The sequence below is a fragment of the Phyllostomus hastatus genome, unplaced genomic scaffold (genome assembly GCF_019186645.2).
Source record: "Phyllostomus hastatus isolate PE091 unplaced genomic scaffold, TTU_PhHast_1.1 phas_contig_17, whole genome shotgun sequence".
In the NCBI taxonomy this organism is placed as follows: Eukaryota; Metazoa; Chordata; class Mammalia; order Chiroptera; family Phyllostomidae; genus Phyllostomus; species Phyllostomus hastatus.
The window spans coordinates 13,119,905-13,144,844 of NW_025333664.1; the positions used below are offsets into that span (position 1 = coordinate 13,119,905).

Below are 24,940 nucleotides of genomic sequence, written 5' to 3' on the forward strand. Positions count from 1 at the left end.
AATTCCCTAAATAGCAATGCTCCCTGCTGTGTGTCTGCTTCTGGGGAAATGCCACATGGGCAAGATTAGAAAAAAGAGAAAGCTTCTAACCTGTGACCAGCAGAAGAAAGTGTTAGAGAGGAAAAAATGCCCATTTTAACCAGGAAGAGAGAAAAACAAAAGCTTTCATTTCTTGTGGGGAGGAGGAGCTGGAACAAAAAAAGTGGGCTTTCACAGAATTTTCCCCTAATAATAGGGGCTAATAAAACATCTTGCAAATGTGCTCTGCTGGTTTGAATTGGTGCTCAGATCTCCGATATGCCCATCTTTTATTCCTTTCCTAATGCCTAATTTAAGTGGGGCAGGGGAGGTGGAGGAAATCAATTCCATTTTAATTTCATGAGAACAATGCTGAATGGAGGGGAAATAATGTAACAGTGAAACTTCAGACTGCAGCCCCGGAACGTGTGATTATGTGATCAATGGATTTCTCCCCCGAAAGGTCTCTGGAGTCTGCCCCCTGCCTTAGCCTTCTGGGAAGGAGGTGGAAGCTCCAAGCTGGAGGGGGAAACCTTCCGGGAGGGCTCGGGAACCGCAGTCCAGGGCCAGGTCTCCTCATCTCCCTCCACTGTCCACACTTACTTCTACCCCAGTCCTCCTCCCCTGTGGTCTGTTCATCCCCAAGTCTCTCTCTCACCAGGAGCTCTCCCCATTCCTCCACGCTCCAGGCAGGTCCTCTCACCCCCGCTATCTCTTTAACCAACGGGTTCTCACAGCAGAGTTTCTGGTCTCCCTGGAAACCAGGCTGGCCACTCTTCGTGGTGAGGGCAGGGCACTGGGGCTGAGCAGGTGGGTTCTAGATTCACAATGCCTGCGTGCCAAGCCAGCCTCTGCCTCCTACTAGCTGGGAGAACCCTGGACAATCACTTCTTCTCACTAGGCCTCAGTTTCCTCATCTGTAAAACAGGGATAAACATGGCACTAGCCTTGTAAGTGTGTGATGATTAAGTGCATTTAATCATCCATGGAACCTGCTTGCGTGGCTCTTGCTTGGCAAACGTGAAGTGGCAATCGATAGGAGCTCATTAGTGCAGTGAATTTCTACAAGGTGGTCGGAGCAGAGAGCTGAGCCTTCGGCTTGGTCCCACAATTCCAGGTTAGCCCATCAACGTGAGGTAGCACACATTTTTATTTTGTCCTCCTTTAAAAAAATATTTAGTTGAAAAGTATTTTTGTTTTACTTAGACAAAGTTCCCATATACCTCCCTCCCCATTTCCCCTAATGTTAGCATCATCCATGACCACAGTAAAATGATTCAAAGCAGGAGGTAACAGTGACTAATATTATAAACTACAATATGACGAATACTATACTTTACAGACCTATTTGCATTTCACTTGTTCTCCCCCACCCCCATGTCCTCTTTTCCATTCGCAATTCAATCCAGGATTTTACATCGCACTTAATTCGTTCTCACTCCTCTGTCTCCCCTAATCTGGATCAGCTCCGCAGTCTGTCTTCGTCCTTTAAGTCTGTGGCACTGTGGGAAGAGTACTGGTCTCTTCCGGTCTATTTTGTAGACTTGACTTGAGGTTATTCATATTTTGGCAAAAAGACCACACAAGTGATGTGCCTTCCTCAGAGCATCTTATCCGGAGGTGCCTGACTGCCCATATTTCTCCTTACTGGAGTTGACTCTGATCACTTGGTTAAGGAGGTACTATGTATTTATCAAGCATGTACTATGTGTCCTCTTTGGGATACCAAAGCGAATAAAACGGCATCCATGCTCTCAAGAAACTCTCAACTGTAACGGACAGATGGTGCTCTAGTTATCGTTGCTGCATGACACACCGCTCCCAAATGCAGGGGCAGAAAGCAGCAACCGCGTCGTGCTCACAGAGTCCGCGGGTCAGGAGTTTGAAAGGACACAGCCAGGATAGTTTGCTTCAGCCTCACGAAGTCTGGGCACTGAGCTAAGAAATCTCAAATGGCCGGGAGTGACGAGACAGCTGAGAACCAGCGTCGTCTGGAGGATGGCTTGTTTACCTGGACAGATATGACTCAGAGACCGGATGCACCTGGGACTGTCAACCAGAGCACCTGCCGGGCCTCCTCCTGTGCCCTGTGCTCCCTCGCAGTCCAGGGGTTGTACTTCTTGCCCTGCAGTGTGGATGCTGTAGACACGCGTGTGCCCCTGTGGACAGGTCAGGAGCGGCATCGCCTCTCGTGTGACCCAGTCTCAGAAGGAACACAGAATCGTTTTCTCCACATGCTTCCCCTGAAAGCAGCCACAAGTCCCACTAGACTAAGTGGGGGACATAAACTTCATCTCTTGATAAGAGAAAAGGCAAAGGATCAGTGGCCATGTGTTTAAAACCACCAAATTGGGAAAGCACTGGGGGGTCTTTCTACTTTTCCAGGGTTGGAAACTCAGACCCGAGAGGACAAGAGCCCCACCAGCTGGGGTCACATTAATTTTTAAATACATAATGTAATTGAGTGCCAAGTGTGTACCAGACAGGCCTGGATTCGGCTGCCAGGGATGCTTCCCAAGTCTTCCCTGGGGGTGGCAGGCCCAGACAGACGCGCCACAAACCTGGTGTTCTGACCGTGGCAGCCACCTCCTGCCAGTTCTCCCCCACGGGCAACTGGCCACACACGGACGTACGCAAGGGGCAGGTGACTGGGCAGGTGACAGGGCAGGGTAGCAAATGCCACACTTTTGCATCAGAGTGACTTCATTGCAAACCCAGCTGTATGACATTCTGAGTTTGTTACATGTTCATTCCTAATCCTCATTTATTCAGTAAACCTCACTGACTCCCACTCTGCCAAGCCTGGGAGCTGGCAGTCACGGCGATGAATAAATAGAATCCAGGCCTTGCCCTCCGTGGAGGATTTCCCCAGGCTCTCTCTGCCAGAAAGGCGACCGGTGGGGCTGCGAGGTGCCAGGGCGCCGGGTCAAGGGATGATTCAACCCCTCTCGCATCCCCATGCCCAAAGCCGACTGGAGAGGCATTGGCCATGCAACTTAGCAATTTAACTGGGTTAAACTCAGCAGAACAGAAATCAGCTGAGTGTGAAGTTGGATGGCGAGCCGCTTACATTTAAAAACCCAAGAAATATTGCAATGCAGGCTAAAAGCAAATGGGAATATCACTAGACAGACTCATTAAGCAAGAAAGTTTCTGTGAAAATAACAAAATCATAGCACCCAGGACACCCCATCATGAGATTAAAAGCCGAAAGGAGGTTTAAGCATCATATTATTAAACCGCATTATGACAGTTTAGCGCGTGAGCGCTTAGAGCCATCAGAGTTGATGGTGGCCCTTTTATGGGAATCTGACTGTGTCTTTGAAATGCAGACCAGTTTGAAAGAGGGAAACTGTCTGTGGGAATATTCCTCCCCTGTGGGTCAGTGGAGGGGAGGGGAGGAAGCTGAGAGGCAGCCCAGTGGTAAGGATCGGCGGGGCTGAGATGCTGGCTGGGGAGCACTTATTGTTGATGGGGGAGTGGAGGTGGGACTGGCTCCTGAAGTCTGTAGGGGAGCCAGAGCAGGGTGGTGACTTAGGGAGCAGAATGGGCTGGTGATAAGCACTCAATATATGTTAATTCTTGTTATTATCACCTACTGGCCAGCCTGGCAGTTTTGATTGCTAGATGGTGAATGCTAATGACCCTGGGCCAGCTAGCTGGATGCTGAGTCTGAGCGTGCTTTCTCCCCGTGTTTGATCCCAAAGCCGCCAGGAAACCAGCTGAAGTCAGAGAGCAGCGAACACCATGGTGGGCAAACAAGTCCACTCCCCTTCTGCAGTGCCCCTGATTCCTGGCGACACAAGGTCAGCATCAGCTCCCTGCAGGGTGATGGCAGGACTCTCGCGCTGGGTAATGGCAAGCATCGGCCCCTGTGCTGGCAGCCCTGGGAAGGAGCACGGCCCAGGCAGCCGGAGCACAGCGGGCCATGGTCTGGGTCTGACTGCCCCTGGAGTGCAGATTTGGAAACCAAGAAGCCGGGCAGGCCCTGCCCAGGGTTTTGCTGTTCCATCCAGTTGTTCGTGGAGCACTGTGGCTGGTGAGATGACAAAATGTGTCCTAATCACTCATCTCTTGCAAAGTGGTGGATCTGGAGCCTCAGCGTGCGTTCTGCAGTGCTGAAATCCAAAGGCCTCCCTCCCCAGCTCTGCTCACTCCCGAATGTCAGCATCACCAGAGGACCAGGCTGGTGGACAGACCCCCCCAGTAGTCTCCAGCCTTGAAGGCTCATCTGCTCTTAGGCGTTGGCTGTACCGTATTCCTTCATTCCTGTGGCCCTCATCCTTCCCCAGCCAGGGCCCAGTGGCTCTCACATCCACTTCCTTCTCTCCGTCCCCTCAGCTGGTCTGCACCAGGCCTGGTCGCCTGTCCCCCGGGTGAGAGCCAGGCCGTCCCAAAGGCTTCTGTTCCTCCGGGCAGTTCAACCCCTCATCCCCTTGCCAGAGAATGTGCGTCTCCAGATTTCACGTGCATGAGTGTCACCTGCGAATTTGTTAAAACCCTGATCCTGGACCCCAACCCCAGACATTTTGACCAGTCGATCTGGGGTGGGCCCTTGAATCTGCATCTCTAACAAGCTCCCCAGTGACATTGATGCTCTGTTGCCATAGACCACAGTTCAGAACAGACCACTGTTCTTAAACCCAGGCACGACCCATACCTCTCCGGGTAGCCCACCTTCCCCTCTATGGGTCTATCTTACTCTCAAGATAAGCACTTGAGTATTCACGACCTGACCTTGGAGCAGGGCTGCCGCGTGCCTAGTGTGTGCGCTGCACAAAGACACACCACCAAAGGGATGGCGTTCACGGAGCACTGGGCTGCCTCTGTCAGCAGGAGCAGAACTGGGCACAAGAAAGACCTGCCTTTTTGTTCTCACAAAGGCGCTGTCAGCCCACTGAAGTACGGAGGACAGGGTTGAGCGGGACTGTGCGTGCCCGGAGAGGTGCCTTTTTCCAATTTGTACAAAAACATTACAGAAGCCGGTGGTCATCCCGCCCGGGAGCATCTCTCAGGCTTCCTCTTCCTTCGCTGTCCTCTGTCTCCCGTCACTCCCTCCCACCTCTCTCCCATGTCCGTCATCCGGCCAACGCCTTCACGCTCCAGGGGAAGACCTCCTGGCCCCTTCTCTATTGCGTGCTCCCAAGAACCACTGCCCCGTCCTTCAGAGCAGTAGTCCCCTGTCCCCCTCACTGTGCTGTGAGTTGCCATAGGCCCCACAGTGCTTCGCCCAGGGCCAAGTCCACAGCACAGTGAATGAGTGTTTGTTGTGGGTTCTGTTCTGCAGCCACGAACACCTCACAGTACCAGACCAGCACGCCACTTTTTCTTGTTGCTTCCTAAATGTTTTATTTTGCAATAACTCTGAATTTACAGAAACGTTGCAAAGATAATCCAGAGAGTTCTCTATCCTTCACATAACTTCACGAAATGCTGACATCTTACACAGCCACGATGTATTTGTCAAAATGGAGAGTTCACACCTGTGCCTTACAAATGACCAAGCTCCAAAGGGTTTTTTTATTTTGTTTTTGTTTCTTCCAATTTTCTAAGTTTTTCTGCAGGTGTCCTATGCTCCCTTCTAGGCTCCTGCATAGTATTTAGGGGCCACGTTGCCTTATTCTCCTCCATTCTGTGACAGTTTCTCAGTCCTGTTTTCATGACGTTGACATTTGTTTTGAGTGGTCAGTATGAATTTATCTGATGTGTTCTCATTAATGGGCTGAGATTCTGGAGAGAAAGACCACAGAGGGTCTATGCCCTTCTCATCACATCGTACCAGGGGCCTCTTGACCTCAGTGTGACTTGTCATTGACAATGCTGACCTTGACCCCTTGGTTAAGGTGGTATCCGCCAAGTCTCTCCATTCTAAAGCTACTATTTCCCCCTGTTCATTCAAAGCGAGACACTAGGGCCAGCCCTCACTCAAGGAGAGAGGAATTAGGCTCTATCCTTTGGCAGGGGTCAGGGGTCAGGGGAGTATCAAAGAATTTGGGGTTTTGTGATGGAACCACAATAGTAGCTAGGAAGTCTGGGGGAGGTGAGCTATGGGAATATTCTGTTTCTCCCTCCAACTTGAGCATTCATCAGCGAGTCCTGCCTACACCCACTGTGATTGAATGGTGAATTTCTAGTTCCTTCCAGCATGTCGTTTTCAGGCTAGCTTTCCTCGGCACATGCCACATTTTGTAGTTCCGCTCACTCCCCCTCATGCCGTAGGGCCCAGCTCCAGTGTCCTCAGCCCTGGCTGCCCACTGAGTCTCCTGGAGAACTTTAAAAATGTACCAGTGCCCAGGCATCCATATCCACAGCACTTGATCCAATTCGTCTGGGGCAGAGTCAGGCATTGGTCCTTTTTAAAAAGTTGCTGGGACATTCTGAGGGGAGTCCGGTCTGAGGACCCCTGCCCAGCCCAGCCCCCTGGCGGCTTCTTTGGGACGCTGTCCTTACTCTCTCTGGCAGGACCCATCACTCCCAAAGGACCCCATTCCTTGTAATATCCATCAATCATTTGTTTGTCCCCAAAGTCAGGAACGGGGATTTCTTCTTCGCTGTTTCCTCAGAGCCCAGACCAGACTCTTGCGGAGAGTGGATTCTCAGGGGGCATTTGTTGATGGAGAGAATGAGTCCATCTCAATAGAAGCAAAAGCATTAGCTGTCTGCAGAAAAGCGGCAGGTCCCCGCATTGGCTGGCTGGATCCACAGTGTTGAACACACCAGGCACACGGGACACACGTCAGTCATAGTCCTTTTTTCCGCTGCTATTACAGTCCTCGGCTCTCTAGGAACAACAGGGGCCCGGTGGCCAAGAAGTCACTGGCGTGTGCATGATGGCCACCTGCGTGTTCTCGCTGTTCTTCAGAAGGAACGTGTCCCCATGCTATTTTTAAATTGCTAGGACACCGAAGACCCAATGCCACACTTCTAACAGGAGGAGATCACCTTGAACTGGTCTCCTTGGAGGGCACCAAGACAATGACCATGCTTGTACCATGGGTCATAAAAAGGGAGTAAATCTTTTAACCAGTTGTTTTCAGTTTACAGAGAAGTAAGATGAGTTGAACCCTTAGTTCAATGAACTGACCGTGTGGGTCTACTTTCCCTGTAGTCTTATCAACACTCTAACAGGGGCGTCCAATGCAGGGCCCGCGGGCCACACACAGCCCAGGATGGCTATGAATGCAGCCCCACACAAAATCATAAATTCACTTAAAGCCTTTTTTTTTTTTTGCTCATTGGTTTTTGTTAGTGTTTGGCCTAAGACAACTCTTCTTCCAGTGTGACCCAGAGAAGCCAAAAGGTTGGACACCCCTGCTAATATTTCGAGGCTTCCAGAATATGAGTTGGAAGTCATTTGGAGAAACTGGGGAGCAATGGGATGCATAACTTAGGGTGCTGACTTCCTTCTCCCCCAAAGAGTTCAGGACAAAGAGACCATGGGTATAGTAGAAGCTGTAGAGGGTGCTTCTGGAATGTCGAGCTTAGGGGGCAGGCTGTGACCCAGCTTATGCTATCTCTACTGACAGTTGATGCTGTTATGGGTTTCGTCCATATGGGGTGATCTGTGTGATAGATAGTGAGCCCTCTGAACAGCCCTCTGGTCCTTGCAAGGCACCTCAGGGTATTTGAATAGATTCATCCAAGTTCTTGTCACTCCACGGCATCCCTGTGGTGACGCTGAGGCGGCAGAGTACACTTGGTGAACCGTGGGTGTCCCTGCTCTTCCAGCACGCTGCCCGATCACACACGTAGCTGCCCTCTCCCCTGCTTACACATTGATCACGTCTCCTCCCTCGGCCTCAGTTTCCTCAGCTGAGGAATGGGAATAATCAGAAAGAACCCACATCACTTTCTGAGGCTTAAACAAGGTGATGTTTATGAGAATCCCCTCTCGCAGTGCCTGGCACACAGCCAGTGCTTCCGAATGCTGCTTTTGTCATGATTGCGTCTTCTGACCAGCTGCTCTGAGTCCTGGCCGCTTCCCTCCTCCTTACTTTATCTCGTATCTTCTCTCAGCCTTCATGCACCATCTCATCCTTGGGACCCGACTCGTGTCAGCTGCCCTATCTGAACACAGAACCATTGGGCCTTGCCCCATACCGAGCCCACTCACTGCCTGGAGCCCAGCATAGCTCAATCCACACATATTCAAGAAACAAACAAGTCCTTTCTTGTGGGGCTCTCCAAGGGGAATTGTTTCCTCTGCTCTCCTTGCCCCTCTTGCTTCTTCTTCTTCCATTCAGGGTAGAAAGGCTGTTGTTGTTCTCTGCTCCATCGCAGCAGGAGCCTTGAAGAAAAGGCTAACATTGCTCCTAGCCTCCCTGGACCCTTAACTCTTGAACAAAGGGGCGCTCTCCAGGAGTGAAGAAGCTTGAGGTCACTCTGCAACATACACCAAAACAGAACCTGACATTAAAGTTATCCTTAAACCCTTGAAGAACCCAAGGCTCAGGGAGGTTAAGCAAATTGCTCAGGCCATACGGCTAGCGTGATCACTTATTTATACATGCAAAGGGAAAATGTAGAACAAAACCCAGCTGAGATCCTTGCCCTCTTGGAGCTGCAAGTCTAGTACAGGGGTCAGCAACCTCTTTCTCCGCATGGCTAGAGAGAAAAATATCTCAGATGGTGTGGGCCGCGGAGTCTCCGTCACGACTACTTAACTCTGCCGTTGCGGTGTATAAGTAGCCACAGACAATACAGAAATAAATGGCTGGGCTGGGCTCCACTATCGTTTCATTTACAGAAACAGATGAAGGACCTGATTTGGCTTTAAGGCTTTACTTTCCCAACGCTGGAGAGAGTGGGAAGGGACTCGTCATGGAATAACTGCATGGCTAAATGTAAAGCTCGTGGTTCCAAGAGGAGAGACGTGATATGGTTCTGGGAACATAAGGAAGGAGGGGGTGGGAGTCAGGGACGGCGCACAGGAAAAGCAGCGTTTTAAGGAAGAGGAGTCATTCACTAGGTAAAAGGAGGCGTGGGAAGGAAAAAGGTGTTTTGAGCTAACAAAAGAGCCCGTGCAAAGGTCCTGTGGCAAGAGGACCATGGCTCTTTTGAGGTGCTGTGATAAGGCCCTGATTGCAAGAGGGAGCCCAAGAGAGGCCAAGTTATGGAGTGAGCTAATGAAGACCGTGGGATAAGAAAGTGGTCTTAACCCTGAGAGCTACGGGATTCTAAGGGGTGATGTGTATGGGTGCTCATGTTGAAGTGCTCACTCTGGCTCCTGGCTAGGGACCCCTCTGACAGACCAAAGAGACTGGATGGCCCCAAGCCCCTTGTCGCAGCCAGAGCTTTGTCCCTGGGGCCAGGGCTGCCATGCCGCTCAGCACCCTTTCCCCCACTGACTTACTGCTTTACGTTTACTGTTCTCACAAACCTTCCAAACAAAGATTCACGTTGCATTATGCATCGGATGGCCAACAGCTCCATCCCATTCCATTTTCTCACCTTCCTCCTCTCCCTCCCCAGCCTGACCCCGCCACCGCCACAAGCTGCAAGTTCATAAAACTTGCAAGTTAAATATTTCAAAGACTGTTTCTGACAAAGCAGTGGGGATTAGACTTGGTGAAGCCCTTCATCAAAAATTGAAGACACGCTATATTAACATACATTGATTTATTCATAGTGTTTCATTACAAGTAAGTGAGAATCCTGTAATACCAGGAAAGGTTAGGAGAGCAGGGGAACACGGTATATTATATTGACAGCTCGGTGGAAATTGAGTTGCTTCTGGATTGAATTTGGAGGACAGAAAAGGAATTGGCTAGTTTTTTTTTTTAAGGCATGAGTTTTACCTCCCTGCACCTGTATATCAATGCAGCTGCCATCCTTTCAACAGGATACGTATTCATGCCTTCTCCACCTGTGGGCTGGGGTTAACCGCCACAGGCAGAGTTCTCAGAGCCTGTTCCTTCTTCTGCCAGGAGGGAACCCTGGAGTCCAGCTGTGCACTGACACTCAGCTCTCCCACCTGCTCACTACTGTCCAGCCTCACTGGACTTTTCCCAGTTCCCACCAGTCTATTCCCACCCTGGACCTCGGCACAGGTGGCTCCCTCTACCTGGAACCTAGAAGGCTCTCTCCTCTGCTCTGAATCCCTGTCATCCTCCCAGATCAGTTCAATTCTCCCTTGAGACACCCCCCTGAGCACTTGGTCTCTGTTGGGTGTCTCTCAGAAGCAGACCCTGGAGACCAAGATTGGAATGGTAGCCTTATCGAGAAGTTTAGGAAGCACTAGGGAGTGGGGAAGAGAAAGGAAGGTAGCCAGTGGTGGGTGTATTTTCCAGGCAGCTCCCTTAGGAGGCCGGTGGAGCAGAACCGCCACCCCCCTCCCCGCCCAGGAAAATGCCCCAGGATGCTGCACGGCTGACAGGAGCCTGGGGAAGGTGTGCACCAGCTCCCGTCAGTCCGGTGGGTGTTATTTGCCCGGCACTTCTGCCAGCGCCCAGGCGCAAAGCCCTCGAGCAGAGAGAGGCAGATATCAGTAGCTTAGCTGAGAAAGGCTGGAGTGGGCAGGCGTGGCCAGAGGGAACGCTGCAGCCAGGCCTGCCAGGGACCCGCGGGTGGGGCGCTCAGAGGCCCAGGCCGTGCTCGCACGATGCCCAAGTCCTTCAGCGCTGGGCATGTCTCCTCCTGGGCTCATTCTGCTCCAGGATGAGTCTGGCCTCTCTCCTAGGCGTGCGGCTTCGGGAGAGAAAAATTGCCTTTCTCCAAAAACATTTGCTGCCCTTGCCAGGAACAGCGAACTGCTGATGTTTGAAGTAAAGCTGGTGAGTTCCCTTTCCCACCTGGGCTCGGCCTTCCTGTCAGGCATGGGGCATTTGGGATGGGAAGCAAAGGGATGGAAGGCGCCACGTAGCTGACTTACCTCGCTCTGGAAGAGAAGACACTTGTGGACGGGGTCCAACTGGTGTTCACCTGGGGGCCCCAGCAGCCCACGGTGCAGGTCCTAGAATACAGGGGTGTTCAGGAAGCACTGCTGAAGGAGCACTGAGCGAAGAACGAATGCGTTCTTTGATTAATGCAGTGGGTGTCCAGGCCGGGCAGGGTGGCGGGGAAGCAAGAGCTGAGGTTTTAGAGCCTAAGGGGTCTGGGAGCAGTCCTTCCTCGAGCCCATGGTCTGCAGCTGCGCATGGCCTGCGTGAGTCTCACACGCCTGATGTTGAACGAAGAGCAAATCTTGTGATTTGTTTGTATAAAGTTCAAAACCAGGCAAAACTCCCCCCACGCTGTTAGAAGTCAGGAGAGAAAGTGTCCCTGCCCCGGGAAGTATCCCTGCCACGGGAGTATCCCTGCCACGGAAGTATCCCTGTCGTGGGAGGCGGGTAAGGACTGAAGGGGAGGGAGAGGAACATCTTGGGTCGGGAAATGTTCTCTCTCTTGATTGGGTTCCAACAGGGATTGTGCTCAGTTAGCAAACATTCATCCAGCTGTATAGTTTTCTGCATGTGTTTTATACTCTAATAATAAATGTTAATAGAATAAACTAGATAAAATAAACAAAAAAAAATCCCGAACTTGCCACTTGAACAAATGTTTCGTTTAGAAAAATGATACTCAGAGTCGCCCCCCAGGGCCAGGGCCAGGGTGCTGCCGTTTTGTCAGTTTCACGGCAGGGTCAGTACAGCACTTGAGGGCGAGCGCCTAGAAACGTCTAGAGGGCCTTGACATCCAAGTGCAAGGTCAGTGGACACGTCCTCCTGCACAGAGTGTAAACCAGTTTGGTCATTGCCAGACTCACATGACGAGCCACGTGTGATGGGGTCTTTGCATTATTACCGGTCTGCAGTGGGTGAGGGAGCTCAAACCTGGGCCTTCGCCGTAGACGTTTTGAAAAGCGCTGATTTAATACAAGTTGGTTCCCAGTTGAGCCTCGGTGTCTCCCTCATTAAAATGAGAATAGAGATCCTGATGCCCCAGGTGGCGGGAAGACAAACAATATAATGCATGAGGAAGTCACAGGCAGCACCCTGTGGAGGAGGGGCCCAGGAGCTGCATTTCTTTCTTTATTTTTCCTTTTATTGTTGACACTGGTTATCACCGATGTCCCCATTTTCTCCCCTTTGTCCACTTCCACCCAGCCCCTGCAGCCTGCCTTCCCTCTGGCCATCACCACGCTGCCGTCTGTGTCCATGGGTCGTGCATGTGTGTTCTCTGGCTGATCCCTTCTTTCACCCAGTCCCAACTCCCCCCTCCTCACCGACAGCTCTCAGTCTGTGCCATGTGCCCATGCCTCTGTTTCTGTTTTGCATTTTTTAAAAAGATTTTATTTATTTATTTGTAGAGAGGGAAGGGAGGGAGATAGAGAGAGAGAAACATCAATGTGTGGTTGCTGGGGGTCATGGCCTGCAACCCAGGCATGTGCCCTGACTGGGAATCGAACCTGTGACACTATGTTTTGCATTTTTAACTAGCCTTCCAAATAACTTACTGGGACGCCGCTCTCGAATACTGCTCTATGGCTGCACTGTCTAACGCGGTGGCCACTAGCCACAGCCACAGCCACTACTACACTGTGAAATGTGGCTAGTCCAGACGGGCATGCATCATAAGGGCACACTGTGCACTGGATATCTAAGACTTCGTGTGAATAAATACAGACAATATTTATTTCTATTACAAAATATACATATAGAATATCTCATTACCTTCCTATGTTGATTACAGGTGGAAATGATAATATTTTTGCACATATGAATTAGGTTCGACCGAATGTATTATTTGATTGGATTTCACGTTCTTCGTCTTTCCATGGGACCACTGGGAAATTAGAAAGTGTGCCGTGGCTGGCACTGTATTTCTGTTGGGCAGCGATTCCCCTGAGGGGTGGCAGCGATGATTTCGGAGGCTGGGTGATCTGTAAGATGGACCACAGCATCCAAACGTGCTCCCGTGCCTTCTCCTGTCTCCCCCGAGGCCCCTCCCCCTGAGCTCTGCACAGCGCCCCAGGTGAGGTGTTTACTGGTTTGTTTGCTGGTCTGTCGTGCAGATCAACTACAAGGCTGTGGGCTCCCTCGACCCGAGTGCCGACCTCTCCAGCCAGAGGGGGAAAGTGTTCAAGCTCCGGAATGAAACCCACCACCTCTTCGTGGGTCTGTACCCAGGGACCACCTACTCCTTCACCATCAAGGCGAGCACGGCAAAGGGCTTCGGGCCCCCCGTCAGCACGAGGATCGCCACCAAAATTTCAGGTATCGCTCTCAGAAAGTGGCCGTTGCTTTGTGTGTCCCCGTCCCTAATTTTCCTGTGGAGTGACAAAGGCCAGAGCCAGCTGTGACCCTGTGGTTGGTATTGGAGGGGTCACGATGGTGCAGTCCCTCGGGATGAAACCTCGGGATGAAACCCAACGCACCAACTTCCTAAAGCGTAAAACCTGTATCAATTAGACCAGAGGTGATACTGAGTGACTCACCAAAAAATGTGCCACACAGTCGTATTAAGTAGTATTTTTTTTCATACACAATGGCTTGTAAAAATGTGATTTATTTTTAGGAACATTTCTTTTGGCAAAGCAGGGCACAGCAGAGGTTCTCATGAAATGCCTGGTGAATGAATGAATGAATGAATGAATGAATGAGTGAATGTCACAAAGCCAGGGTGGTCCAAGACTTCACCTGCCACCTCCAGTAGGGCCCCTCCATCATCAGAGGGCATCAAGCAGAATTATCTCACAGCCTTTTCTACAATGCATATTTTTCCGGAATACCTGTGCACTTCTGGTCTGCACGCATACACATTTTGCATAATGAACCCATGGTGTTTTTTTGTAACTTAATGTTTCCACTTATGTTTATACCATAAGCACTTTCAATGTTGCTACATTGCTTTCCGTTCTAATGTTTTGTCAAGTGGTTGGACGTAATTTAATTAAACATTCCCCTGTGGTTGGATATTGTCCATGATGTTATAAAATAACACTTCAATAAACAGTTACAGAATAAACTTTAATTCGTTGGTTTGGATTGTAACTTTGGGATTAAATTCCAGAAATTGAAATACTGAATGAAAGGGGATATGGACTTTAATAGCTCTTAATGCAAATGGCTAAATTACCTTCCCAAGGGATTAGATTCAGTGGCACTCCTGTCAGCTGGGGATGAAAGAGGCAGGGTCTCATGAGAAAAAAAAGATAAGAATTACTTCATTACTGCTGAAGTGTGCATTTCAAGTGTGCTTAACAAGGTTGGCTGCGTGCACATCTTCATGAAGCACTTATTTTCCCTGTGTTTATCTGTGTATTTGGTGTGGGACTTTCGATGCATGAGGGTTACTGGCCACACCACTGCCAGCCACCCTTCCCCAGACTCTTCTGCACCTTGAAGGAGCCCTCAGGCAGGTCAGAGGTCAGGACCTCCTTTGCTGAAAGCCTGGGAGGCCGTGTGACTCTCGCCGAGCCTTTCCCAAAGGTCCCCCTCGCAGGCATCCTGAGCTCCTGAGCGTCCTTAGGGACGGCATTGAGGGGAGGTGGTGAGCGGGGTCTGGGCCCAGTGCTGAGCTCCGCACTCTTTGCTCTCTCCGCCCAGCTCCGTCGATGCCGGAGTACGACACAGACACCCCGCTGAACGAGACGGACACGACCATCACGGTGATGCTGAAGCCTGCTCAGTCCAGGGGAGCCCCCGTCAGGTGAGGAGGCTGCTGCACCCGGCACTCACGGTTTCCCTCTCTGCACCAGGCACACCTCCCAGCTAGTCCTGTGCCCGTCGGTGCCCATGGGCATGGCTGGCCAGGAACCGGGCTCCCTGGAGGAAGAGGGTCAGCAGCCCGAGCCCAGGAGCCTCACTCTGCTCAGTGGGCTGTTGGAACTGACTCAGAGGGAACACGCTGATGGGGATATGAGTAGGGCTGGGAGAGAACTTTCTGGAACACATCTATGGTAAATTTATTTAGTGGGTTAGAAGCCTGGGAACACGGTCTCCTTTCCATGTCTGGCTGATATTAACAGACACATGGTCAGATGACTGTGAATGGAGCCAGACCTTTGGGCTGGTCCCAGGTTGGGCCTTTGTGTGCTGGGGTCCCGCAGAGGGGCTTGAAGTCAAAGCCGTGTTGCTGATTTTCACAAGACACTGCTGGAGCTCAGGAGCATACTCAGGGCTCAGGCAATGAAAGCTTCTCAGTAACTAAGCCGTCCCAGTGCAAGGTCATGGCTCATGGCTGTCAGCAAGGTGGGCATCTCTTTTACACCAGCTACACTTTGCTCAAGGGCAGCAGCTCCCACATTGGTTTGCTTAGCGATCAAAGGACTACAGTCCCTTGAAATCAAGCAGAGTGTTGGGTGAAACAGCTTTCAAACGGGCTCAGTCCAGTCCAACAAGCATGCACCGAGCAGCTTAGATGCCCAGAAGGGGGAGGGGCCCAGGGGATAAAAACCATCCATTTATATATTCATCCAACAACTCCTCACTGAGCAGCACTCTGTGCCAGGGGCTGTTTGACTGCTCAGGATACGGTAGCCGTGAACTAGCCATGAATGACTCATGGTCTAAAAGGAAGCCAATCTCTAGTTGGGGGGACAGAAACATGAAACCATAATTAGAATGCAGGGAGCACTTATGGAGACATGCACAGGTTGTTACGAGAGTTCAGAGGGGAGAATTACCAGCAGAGGCGACACTGAGCTAGATCTTAATTGTCATGCAGGATTTTGGCAAAGCAGTGAGTGGGTCCAGGCTGGGCACAGGCATGGGGGAGGGGAGCAGCCTGCTGCCCTGGGAGCAACCGGGAATGGTTAAGTTCGCTTTAGTGTAGAGGTTACGGCAGGGGTGGTGGGGTGACTCGGGGGGCCGTGTCTGAGATGCTCGGGCGTGATTAAGGAGCCACGGGGGGCCACTGGGCAGCCACATGCGGTGTCACTTTTGTGAGACTGGAGACGGGGAGACCTGCCAGGAAGGAGGCTTTCGAGATGGTCTAGTTATCTGTTTTCCAACCGGATCCAGCTCTACCCAGAAATGATAGGCCTGGCGGCAGATGGAGTCAATGGAGGGGAATTGGGAGGTCGCCCTCAGTTCCGTGGACTTTGGACAATGTTCTGTCCTAAGCCAGGTGAATCTTCAGGCCTCGCAGCAGGTTTGTGTGTATGAATGTGTGTGCAGCACCTGAACTGAAAACTTTTTCCCTGCATTCTTCACGTGGGTTGTTCCAGGTCCGTCCTGGCCATGATGAGCCAAAGCATATGGTGTCTCTTACATCTAATAGTTATTGAGTTACTTGCTTTTTATCCCTGTTCCTTTCCTGCAACATCGTCATTTAATTCTGCCTATACACTGCCATACTATTATCCTCGTTTTCAGATGAAGAAACTGAGGCTCAGAAATTCCCACATGCAGACAGACATTAGGTAGGAAAGCTGAGGTTGAATGCAGGTCCTCCAGGTACCAAGTCACACGTTCCATTCTGGCCACCCATGCCCCACTCCGTTTCAGGTTTCAGAGCTCTTACCTCTCTCACACAGCAGCACTGGCCATGTTTCAAAATCTTAGCAAGCTTTCCAGGTGGCCAACTATGGCCCAGAAAAGAGAAACAGTGTATCCGATGTTGCATGATAAGTTAGCAGCTGACCCCAAACCCATGACCTTTATATAGGAGATCCAGGTGTCCCCTTTCATCCCACAAGCCCACAGACCTGTGAGCAAAGGGACCTGATCAGCTGGCACTGCAGTGGCTCCTGGTGGGTGTGGATCCAGCTCCCTATAGCCTTCTGGCTGCTGGATGGGGCAGTGGAAAGGATGTGAGCTTAGTGGCAGAGAACCTGGGTTCAAATCCTGCTCTAACACTGACACTGCTGTGTGACCTTGGACAAGTTACTTAATGTCTCTGAACCTGAGCTTTCCTCATCTGGAAAGTACGGAGGGTCATTATTTCACAGAGCCTGGCTGAAATGCAGAAGCCAAAGCAAGGCAGGCTCTCAGAGAGCTCGTTCCTTTGTTAGCTTTGCTTCTTCTCTTTGGAACTTAGGAAGTTCTGTTCAAAATGATTTTTGAAAAATCGTTCCCATTACAAGATCACAGAGCTGCCTGTTTCCTTCCTAGTCAAATGTCCAAAGCTTTTCTGAGACCCTGATTTTATGATGCAGAGGGAAGGACTTTTGCTTTTTCCTGAAGGTCCCCTAACTTTTTTCCAACATAAAGTTTCTGAAAAGCTTCTTTAAAAAATTGTACTAAGAAATAACCAATCTGGGTTCTGCCCAGTGGCTGCTTAAAGTTAAATTTTATACTGAGGATTAGGGTCCCATCCTCAAGACAAATCAGATTGTAAGTCTGCGAACCTCTAAAAACTCACCAAAGTAATTAGTACCATGATTTATTGGGCAACTTCTGTGGTCCAAGAATTTAACCTTGACTAACGTATGAGTAGCACTTTTCTGTCGGAAATGAGGAAACTGAAGCTCAGTCACAGAACCTGTAAGTGGTGAAGCCGGGACTAACACCCAGGCCCGTCTGACTGCAGAGACAGCAAAGGGGTCCTCTGAGCAGCCCAAACCAATGTTCCTGGGAAAGCCCTTCCAGTTCCCACAAGAGAAGCCCCTTACCCAGTCCCTAGGCGCCTACATCCTCTTAGGATGCCCATCTGTTTAGTAATCCCATGCATCCTGAGACCACAGAATGGAAATGCCCCAGTAGCAGTGAAAAAATGACAGTTGGCAGGGAGCAGAAAGCAGGAAAACTCTAGAAAACCGACACCGGAATACGCAGGTCTACATGCTGCAGCTCCTCACCGCCATGGTTGTTCATTCATTGTTCCTGGCTCACCCCCAAAATGTAGCATTAGGGTCCACGTCTTCAAGTAAAGAGAACCTGCTAGCTTGCACCTGATGAGCAAGGGCTTGCTGTGTGCCTCTCACTATAAACTATCTGTGTGCTCGCAGCATTGCAGTGATCGTCTCCCCACTTTGCAGATGTAGAAACTGAGGTACACAGACACTGAGTGAGTTGACCCAGACCACAAGACAAGGAAACGGTGCAGGCAGAATTTAAACCCAGTTTAGCTGGCCCCAAACCAACACTCACTCCACTACACAGCACCACCTCCCTAGGAGAGAGTTATGCATGATATATTTTGGTGACATTTCCAAATTTTTTAAAAAAAAATTAAAATAAATGTCACTGCTCAAAGGGGCAATGCATGGTGTCTGGAAATGTCTGGCTGCTTTTCTTCCCAAGCTTCTGGATCATTGAGGATGGGTACACTGCATTTCTGGAATTATTTTCAGACTATTGCTTGGGCGTTTGCCAAGGAGGATAAGAGACTCACCAATGCCACTTTGCAAGACTTTCAGGACAACTTGCAATGACAGCAGTGGCGATATCACAGTAGATTTCAGTTGCCTTAACTCTTTTTCACCTTGAACTCAGGGCACTAACATGCCCACATGGGAGGCAGTTGAACAGTAAGTCAGTCAATGAATATTTATTGAGCACTTGCCATGTCCCAGGAACAGGAGATAGGCAGGCTATAGCAGGAAACAAGATAGGTGCATACCTGTCCTCTTCAGGCTTATCGTCCAGAAACTGTTGCCTGTGGATGGGGTTGGAGGTTCTGCATTACACAAGAAAGCAAAGGAGTTCATGAAACTGACCCAACAAGATAATGTGAGTCCAGTGAGGACAGGGACTGCCTTGGCTGAGGGGAGGAATAAACTGGTTGGAGAGATGAGCGCCGGTGGCCAGTGTGGAGCCCTGCAGGTTGGGGGAAGCAGGAGCACTGAGAAAACAACAAAGCTCTGACCATCAGGCACAAAATGTTCACAGGATGCGTTGGACCAAGGGTGCCTGGAATCATATTTTACAGTGATAGGTCCTTTCATTGCATTGTGTCATCTGATGGCCATGTATGCAGTGAGTACGCTGGATGGGAAATATCATCTCCATTTCAGAGGATGCAGCTGAGTTCTAAGATGTTAAATGATTGGTCCAAGGTCACCAAGCTTGTTACATGTACAGCCAGGACACGGACCTGGCTCCTCCCAGAAGGTGGTGAGTTTCCTGTGCCTGGGATGTCACGTGATGACTGGGTAACCTTTCAATGGGGAGGCTGTGGAGTGAACCTCCAACAATAAGGATGTGAGGGGGAGGCAAAAGGACTTCTCAGGGTCCTTCAGCTCTGGGTCGTGTGGCCTAGCCTGTAACTTGTGAACCTCAGCATGTCCCTCTCTAGGTGGAGAGTCTGCCTGTCCCCAAATAGATGCATAGCTAAGCCCCAGCCTCCAGCGGTCACCCAGGTAGGCTGTTCCTCCTCCTTCTGCCAGCAGCGCTCTGGCCCTGGCTCAGCCCAGCTCCAGCCCCTGCTCGGCCACTTGCTGCCCCTTTGGGGCCCCGTGGCTCTGGCTCCTCCTGGTTGAACTGAGCATGCTGGGAGGCAAGGAGGGGTGGAGAGGAAGATTGGTGTGTGTGGCTCCCACACCCTCATCTCTCCCGCCAAACCACGTCGGCTGCTTGGCCTATATTTCTAATACTCCGCAATAGAGATTTATTGCTTTTGCATTGCTTTCCCCAGGCCTTCAAAGATTTATTGGTTTTTAAGTGACAGAATCCCAGAATTGCTTAAAAGATCAATCAAATAGTGACTAGAATCTAATATTCAGCTCTGACTTAAATACGCTGAGCCTTCTTCCTCCACACCCCGCCTGTCATGCTGATGTATCTGTAGTAACCTTCATAAGAAAGTGACTTGGCCATAAATTAATCACCCATAATGCAGTCCCTCAAGTAAGGCTGGGGGCAGAGCCTGGATTCTGTATCAGACCCTCCCCTGGATCCCCAGCTGGCTTCCTTAGAGATGCGCTTTTCTCTCCCTGCTCTCTCCTCATCCAGCCAGGCAGTGGAACCCGTCTGTTCAACGTCAGTCTCAGCTCTGGGATTAGCTCTGTCTTCTCTCCTTCCCCCTTCTTCCCCAACCCCTCTCCTAACCTGTCAGGGTGGCCTGCTGGTTTGCCTGGCATCAGTTTCTCTTCCTTATCCGTCTCCCACCAAGATGCTGGAATAGTCCTTCAGATTCACAAATTGGATCAAGTTAACTTTCCTGCTTAAAATTCTTAAATGGGTCACTGGCTGCCTACCGCATTTACGTTCAAGCTTCTTAGCATGGAATTTATGGCCCATCAGAATCTGGCCCCAACCCGTTTCTGGCTTTATTTCCTTTCACTTTGCCCCTTCCCAGGTTTTACTCTAGCGCCCTGTGTGCCTTCTTCCTCATTCCTTCCTGAACGTTACGTTGTTATGCATTTGTTGGCTTCTCTCTGGTTTCGTTTCCTTCGTGTTCTTTACTAGAATGTGAGCTCCAAGAAATTGAGAGGCTTGACACTAATAGATTCCCTTTCCTGGGGACAGTGTCTGGCAGTTAGCAGATACTCAAAAAAAAAAAAAGAAAACAACATAAGTAAATCAGCAAGTCTGTTTTGCACACCTGGTCGATGCCCAGGACCATGGAGGTGCTCCCCACAGGCCCTGCCTTCAGCTGCCCCCTAGTCTGTAAGAGTGCTGTTCAATAGAACTGCCTGCCAAGGTGAAAATGCCCTGTCTCTGTGCTGTCCAAGTAGTCACCACTAATCATATGTGGCTGTTGAGCCCTTAAAATATGACTAGTGTGATTGAGGAATTGGTTTTTTGAAAGTTATGGATAGTGGCTACCACTTTAGATGGTGCAGATCTATAGGAAGGACATTCAGAAAAAGAAACAAAATGCTGATGACTCTGCGTACTTGGTCAGAGGTTCCTATCAGAGTTCAGTTGCAGAGGCATCCATCAGTTGGTCGCCTGGTGCAGGGAGAGCTTCTCCAATGGGGGTTGGGTTGCTTAGCAACAAAGGGAAGGTGTGGCCCAGGAGGAAGCAGCAGATGCAGGAGCCAAGGCAGAGAAGATGCCCAGTGTGTTCACGGAACCGCAGAGGGCAGCAGCAGGGAGATGAGGAGAGAGGCAAAGAAGTGAGCAGGGGCCAGGTAGAGAAGGTCTTCACTTGGGGTTTGGACTTTGTCCTGATGGGTATCGGGAACATTTGGTGGGCACATCCAGGGCCATTTCCCACCCTTTAGCAGAATGCATCTGCTCCTTGGTAGGTCTCACTCTGTCCTAGCTACTCTTCCATCAGGGACTTGCATGTCAATCTCTGCCAGCCTGCGACCCCCTTGTGTGGCTCCTGACTCAGACTGTCGATCTCTTATGCTCTTCCTGCCACAGCCAACTGCCCAGTCAGGTACCTTGGAACAGCAACGGCTCTAGGAATCAGATTCAGCCTGATGTCATTGACTCACTGGGTGCCCTTGGGCCAGTTACTTCATCTCCCTGATCTTCAGACTTCTTGTTGGGAAAATGGGAATACCCAGGCCACAGGTCGTTTTGAAGATCAAATAAGCTAAAGTGAGTGAAGTACAACTGGCAGTTGTTCAACTTGCCTCTTGGCTTGGCCACGCTGTTGGGATGGGACCCACTGTCTGCCGTAGTTGCTATGGAGTGGAGTCATCTTCAAGCCCTGCTAGAAGCTGATGCCTGTTTGCTGGGTTTCCTCTAACACCATGGAAGGTGCTGGCAAGCGTATGACATGTCAGGGAATGTGCAGTTATCTCCACGGGTGTCCCCAAATCCTCAAAATGATCTTACCTTACAAATGGATCCCTGGAGTTGGGCACCTTTCACAAATACCCGATCAGGCAGACAGGGCCTGGGCATCTCAGCCGCTGAAGGACCAGTGAACCAAGGTCAGGTTAGAGGAGATGCACCTTTATGGTGTGAAATCAAAGCAAAGCAGATCCAAGTCCCCTCGGGAAGGGGAATGGGGACCCACATGAGCTCCCTTAACTGAGGGCTTATAAATACTGGGACCAGAGTGGGTAGACAGAGTCAGACCAAGCCAGAGAGGTGAGACCAGATCCTAGGAGATGAGCCAGGTTTATCGGTTCCCTTGTTCATGTGTTTATCAATTCATTAACTAATTAGGTCAATAAATACCTCATTTGCATTTAAGCAAACAACCATGAGCCAGACACTGCTGAGCACTGAAGATCCAGAAATAAGCAAAACAGGCCACGCACGGCTGAAATCCTAATGGCGGAGATGGCTCTGTGCAAACAGACACTAATGACAGACTGATTAGATGCGGCCACTTCTCCCTGGGTCCACGTCGCCTCACCATCTCCTCGCTGATTTCAGCAGTAGCTGTGCTGGACAGCTCCAAGCAGTTGCAGATTCCCACCTTTTTCCTCCCTCAGTTCTTTCTCCAAAGCCCTGTGGGTCTTGTTTGGTCTGAGCTGGCAGATCAGAAACCCCTAACGCCACAGGGGCAGCCTTCAGCCAGTGGCAGATGGGAGTCTAGGCGTCCTCGGCAGTTCCTCGCACATGCCCAGGAGAATTGCGCTTCCGTGTCCCAAATGCGAGCCAGCTGGACAATGCGCTCTGTACTTTTTTGCCTTCTCTGTCTCACTCTTTCCTATCAGAGGAGGGTCAGACACAGACTGGGGAGTCCAGAAATGAAGTCACAGAAACTGAAAGGAGGCCAGCAGGACAGCAGTGGGGAGGAGGCGCAAGGAGAGAGGTGCACGGTGAGAGTGGATGAGAGAGCCAGGTAACCCAGGCGTTGTTATTGTCAGAGTCAGGAGTTTCATTCTGAGATCAATGAGGAGTGAAAAATAAAAAGGGGTTTTAAACAGGTGAACAATATGATCCATCTTGTGTGTGTGTGTATGTGTGTGTGTGTGTGTGTGTGTGTGTGTAGCCTTTCTGACGTCAGTGTGGGGAACTGATGGGAGACGACTAGAGTGGTTCAGAGACCAGCTGGGAGCCGGTTGTGTTTGTCCAGATGAGACATGAAGGTGAACGGAGTCAGAGTAGCTGGGATGATGGAGCGCAAGCTTGGAGGGGCGAAGTGGTCAGGCCTTGGTGATGACTTCTCTATGGGGCCGGGGGTGGGTGTGAAGGAAAAGCCACTGGCCACGGTGACTCCCAGGTTTCTAGGTTGGTTAGTGGGGTGGACAGTGGTGCCATTCTCTGAGCCAAGGACACAGAGGGAGGGAAGGGTCCGGAAGGACCCTGTATCCAAGAGGGGTCAGTGGTGGTGAAAGTGGTCTGGGAACCGAATGAAAGAGTTAGGAACCAATTAAACAGGGACAGGTTGGGACCTGATGTGTGTCCCAGGTGAGCCATGGGGACTTCTGAGGGACCTTCTTTGAGTCAGTTAGGATGTATGGACGGCTTTCATGGACTTCTTGAGGCTTGGCACACAGAGGGTGCAGCTCCAGCTTGGAGGACTGAATAGGAGAAAACAGGGTTACATGGCAAATGGCTTCTAAGGTCATTGCAAGTTCTCATCACCCCCTAATGAGAATCCATGGTCCCTCTGCTTTTGACAGGTGCAGCCAGCTAACACTATAGACTCTGCAACACACCATGATTAGATGCAGTACCGATTCGTGATCCAGCCACGGTTTAAAGAAATAAGAACCATTATTGGGAAGACAAGGAAATGATTGCCAAATTCCCTTCAGGATTCTTTTAATAGCTATGAGGCCCAGAGGGAGAGCACATGAAACAATCACAGGGGGCGGGGTTGCTGGTCAGTGGATCTGCAGTGAGCAAAACTGTCATCATTACCATCTGATTCTCAGACACCAGCCTATGATGGTGTCTAGTTAGGACGAGACAATGCAAATCTAGAGGACTTACCAACTTGGGGCAGCCTGAGGAGTATCTAAATTCCTGTCCCTGTGGGCAGAGATGAGAAACTGAGATTGCATTTAGACGCTCTTTCCCTAAACAGCACTGGCTTTGTTTAGTTCCCAGCCCTCTGGGCCACCTCTGGGCCTGAAGATGAGCAGTATAATGCGTCCCACTTTGGGGTTGGGGGGGTGGACAAGAGGCACTCCCACATACATTGCAAGGAGACTTAGCTCTGCAAGTGGTACCACTTGCAGCAGAGCAGCCTAAAAGCATGCTGGGACTTCATCACACCAGGTTGGAAAACAGGAGGAGCCAGATACAAGAAGAAAAAACCAGAAATAAGAAAAAGTGGGATAAATGCTACCGCAGAGCTATTCCTTATGGTGCTATTTCCCAGTGTAGATACAGTGACTGCGGGGACATGTACCTTTGATTAACAAGACAGGTAGGGTTACGGGGTCAGTCTGCTGAGGGTGGCACAGAGCTGCGATCAGAAAGACCATCCAAGAAAACAGAAGGAAAGAAAGGTGACACCCACATAATTTAGGAGGGGTTGCATCCACTGCTGCTCATCCTAAATGCATCACAGGTCTCCTTTGTTCAGCCCCCCCGACAACCCAGCTTACCAAGCATTGGCACTGGAGTTGGAGGATTCTGGATTACATTCCTTAGGAATGGAAGCAACCAAGGAACCAAGGAAGAAAAACAGGTGTTTCAGGAAGAATATTTTAAAAGGCGCAGGAGCAGTTGCTGGAACATGAGGGAGGAAAGAGTGTCTATTTTGGGCCGTCTGCCATCTGGAAGGATGGAGATGAGGCTGTTACTGGCATGAGGGAAAGCAGAGAGTGGTCGTCATGTTCACCTCCTACGGCAGGGTCTGTCTAAATTCCGCAAGGCTGGAGTTTGCGGAGGCACCGAGCAGGGGTTTTAGAGTCCGGGTTCACATTCGGGTGGTGCGTGAGGCCTGGGCGGAGAGAGTGGCCTTATCCAGGCGAGAGGAGGAGTGAGACGGAGCTCCACGAGCCTCCAGGGAACCACACAGATGGAGGGGGACTGGCCGGAGAGGTGGGAGGAGTATCAGAGTGAAAACAAGAAAGCCAAAGGAGGAATGGTTTTAAAAAAGAAAGATGGGCCACATTTAGCAGTGTAATCGTCTTTAAGGACTCTGAGCAGGTGTGATCGTAGAAGAGAGACACAGGAGTTGATAGACGACCATAGGAAAACAAAGATGATGAGATCAATGAAAGTGCTTGAAAGTGGACCGTATAGTCCAG

The 24,940-nt window shown here is 50.5% G+C and overlaps 1 protein-coding gene across 1 annotated transcript in view; it reads left to right on the top strand.

The window, feature by feature from the left end:
- Positions 1 to 24,940, top strand: part of PTPRT (protein tyrosine phosphatase receptor type T) — a 668,348-nt gene that overhangs the window by 424,105 nt on the left and 219,303 nt on the right. Inside the window, exons 9-10 of the mRNA XM_045832856.1 lie at positions 13,010 to 13,211; positions 14,544 to 14,646. Of these exons, the coding sequence (XP_045688812.1) occupies positions 13,010 to 13,211; positions 14,544 to 14,646 (305 nt within the window). The remainder of the gene's footprint in view (positions 1 to 13,009; positions 13,212 to 14,543; positions 14,647 to 24,940) is intronic.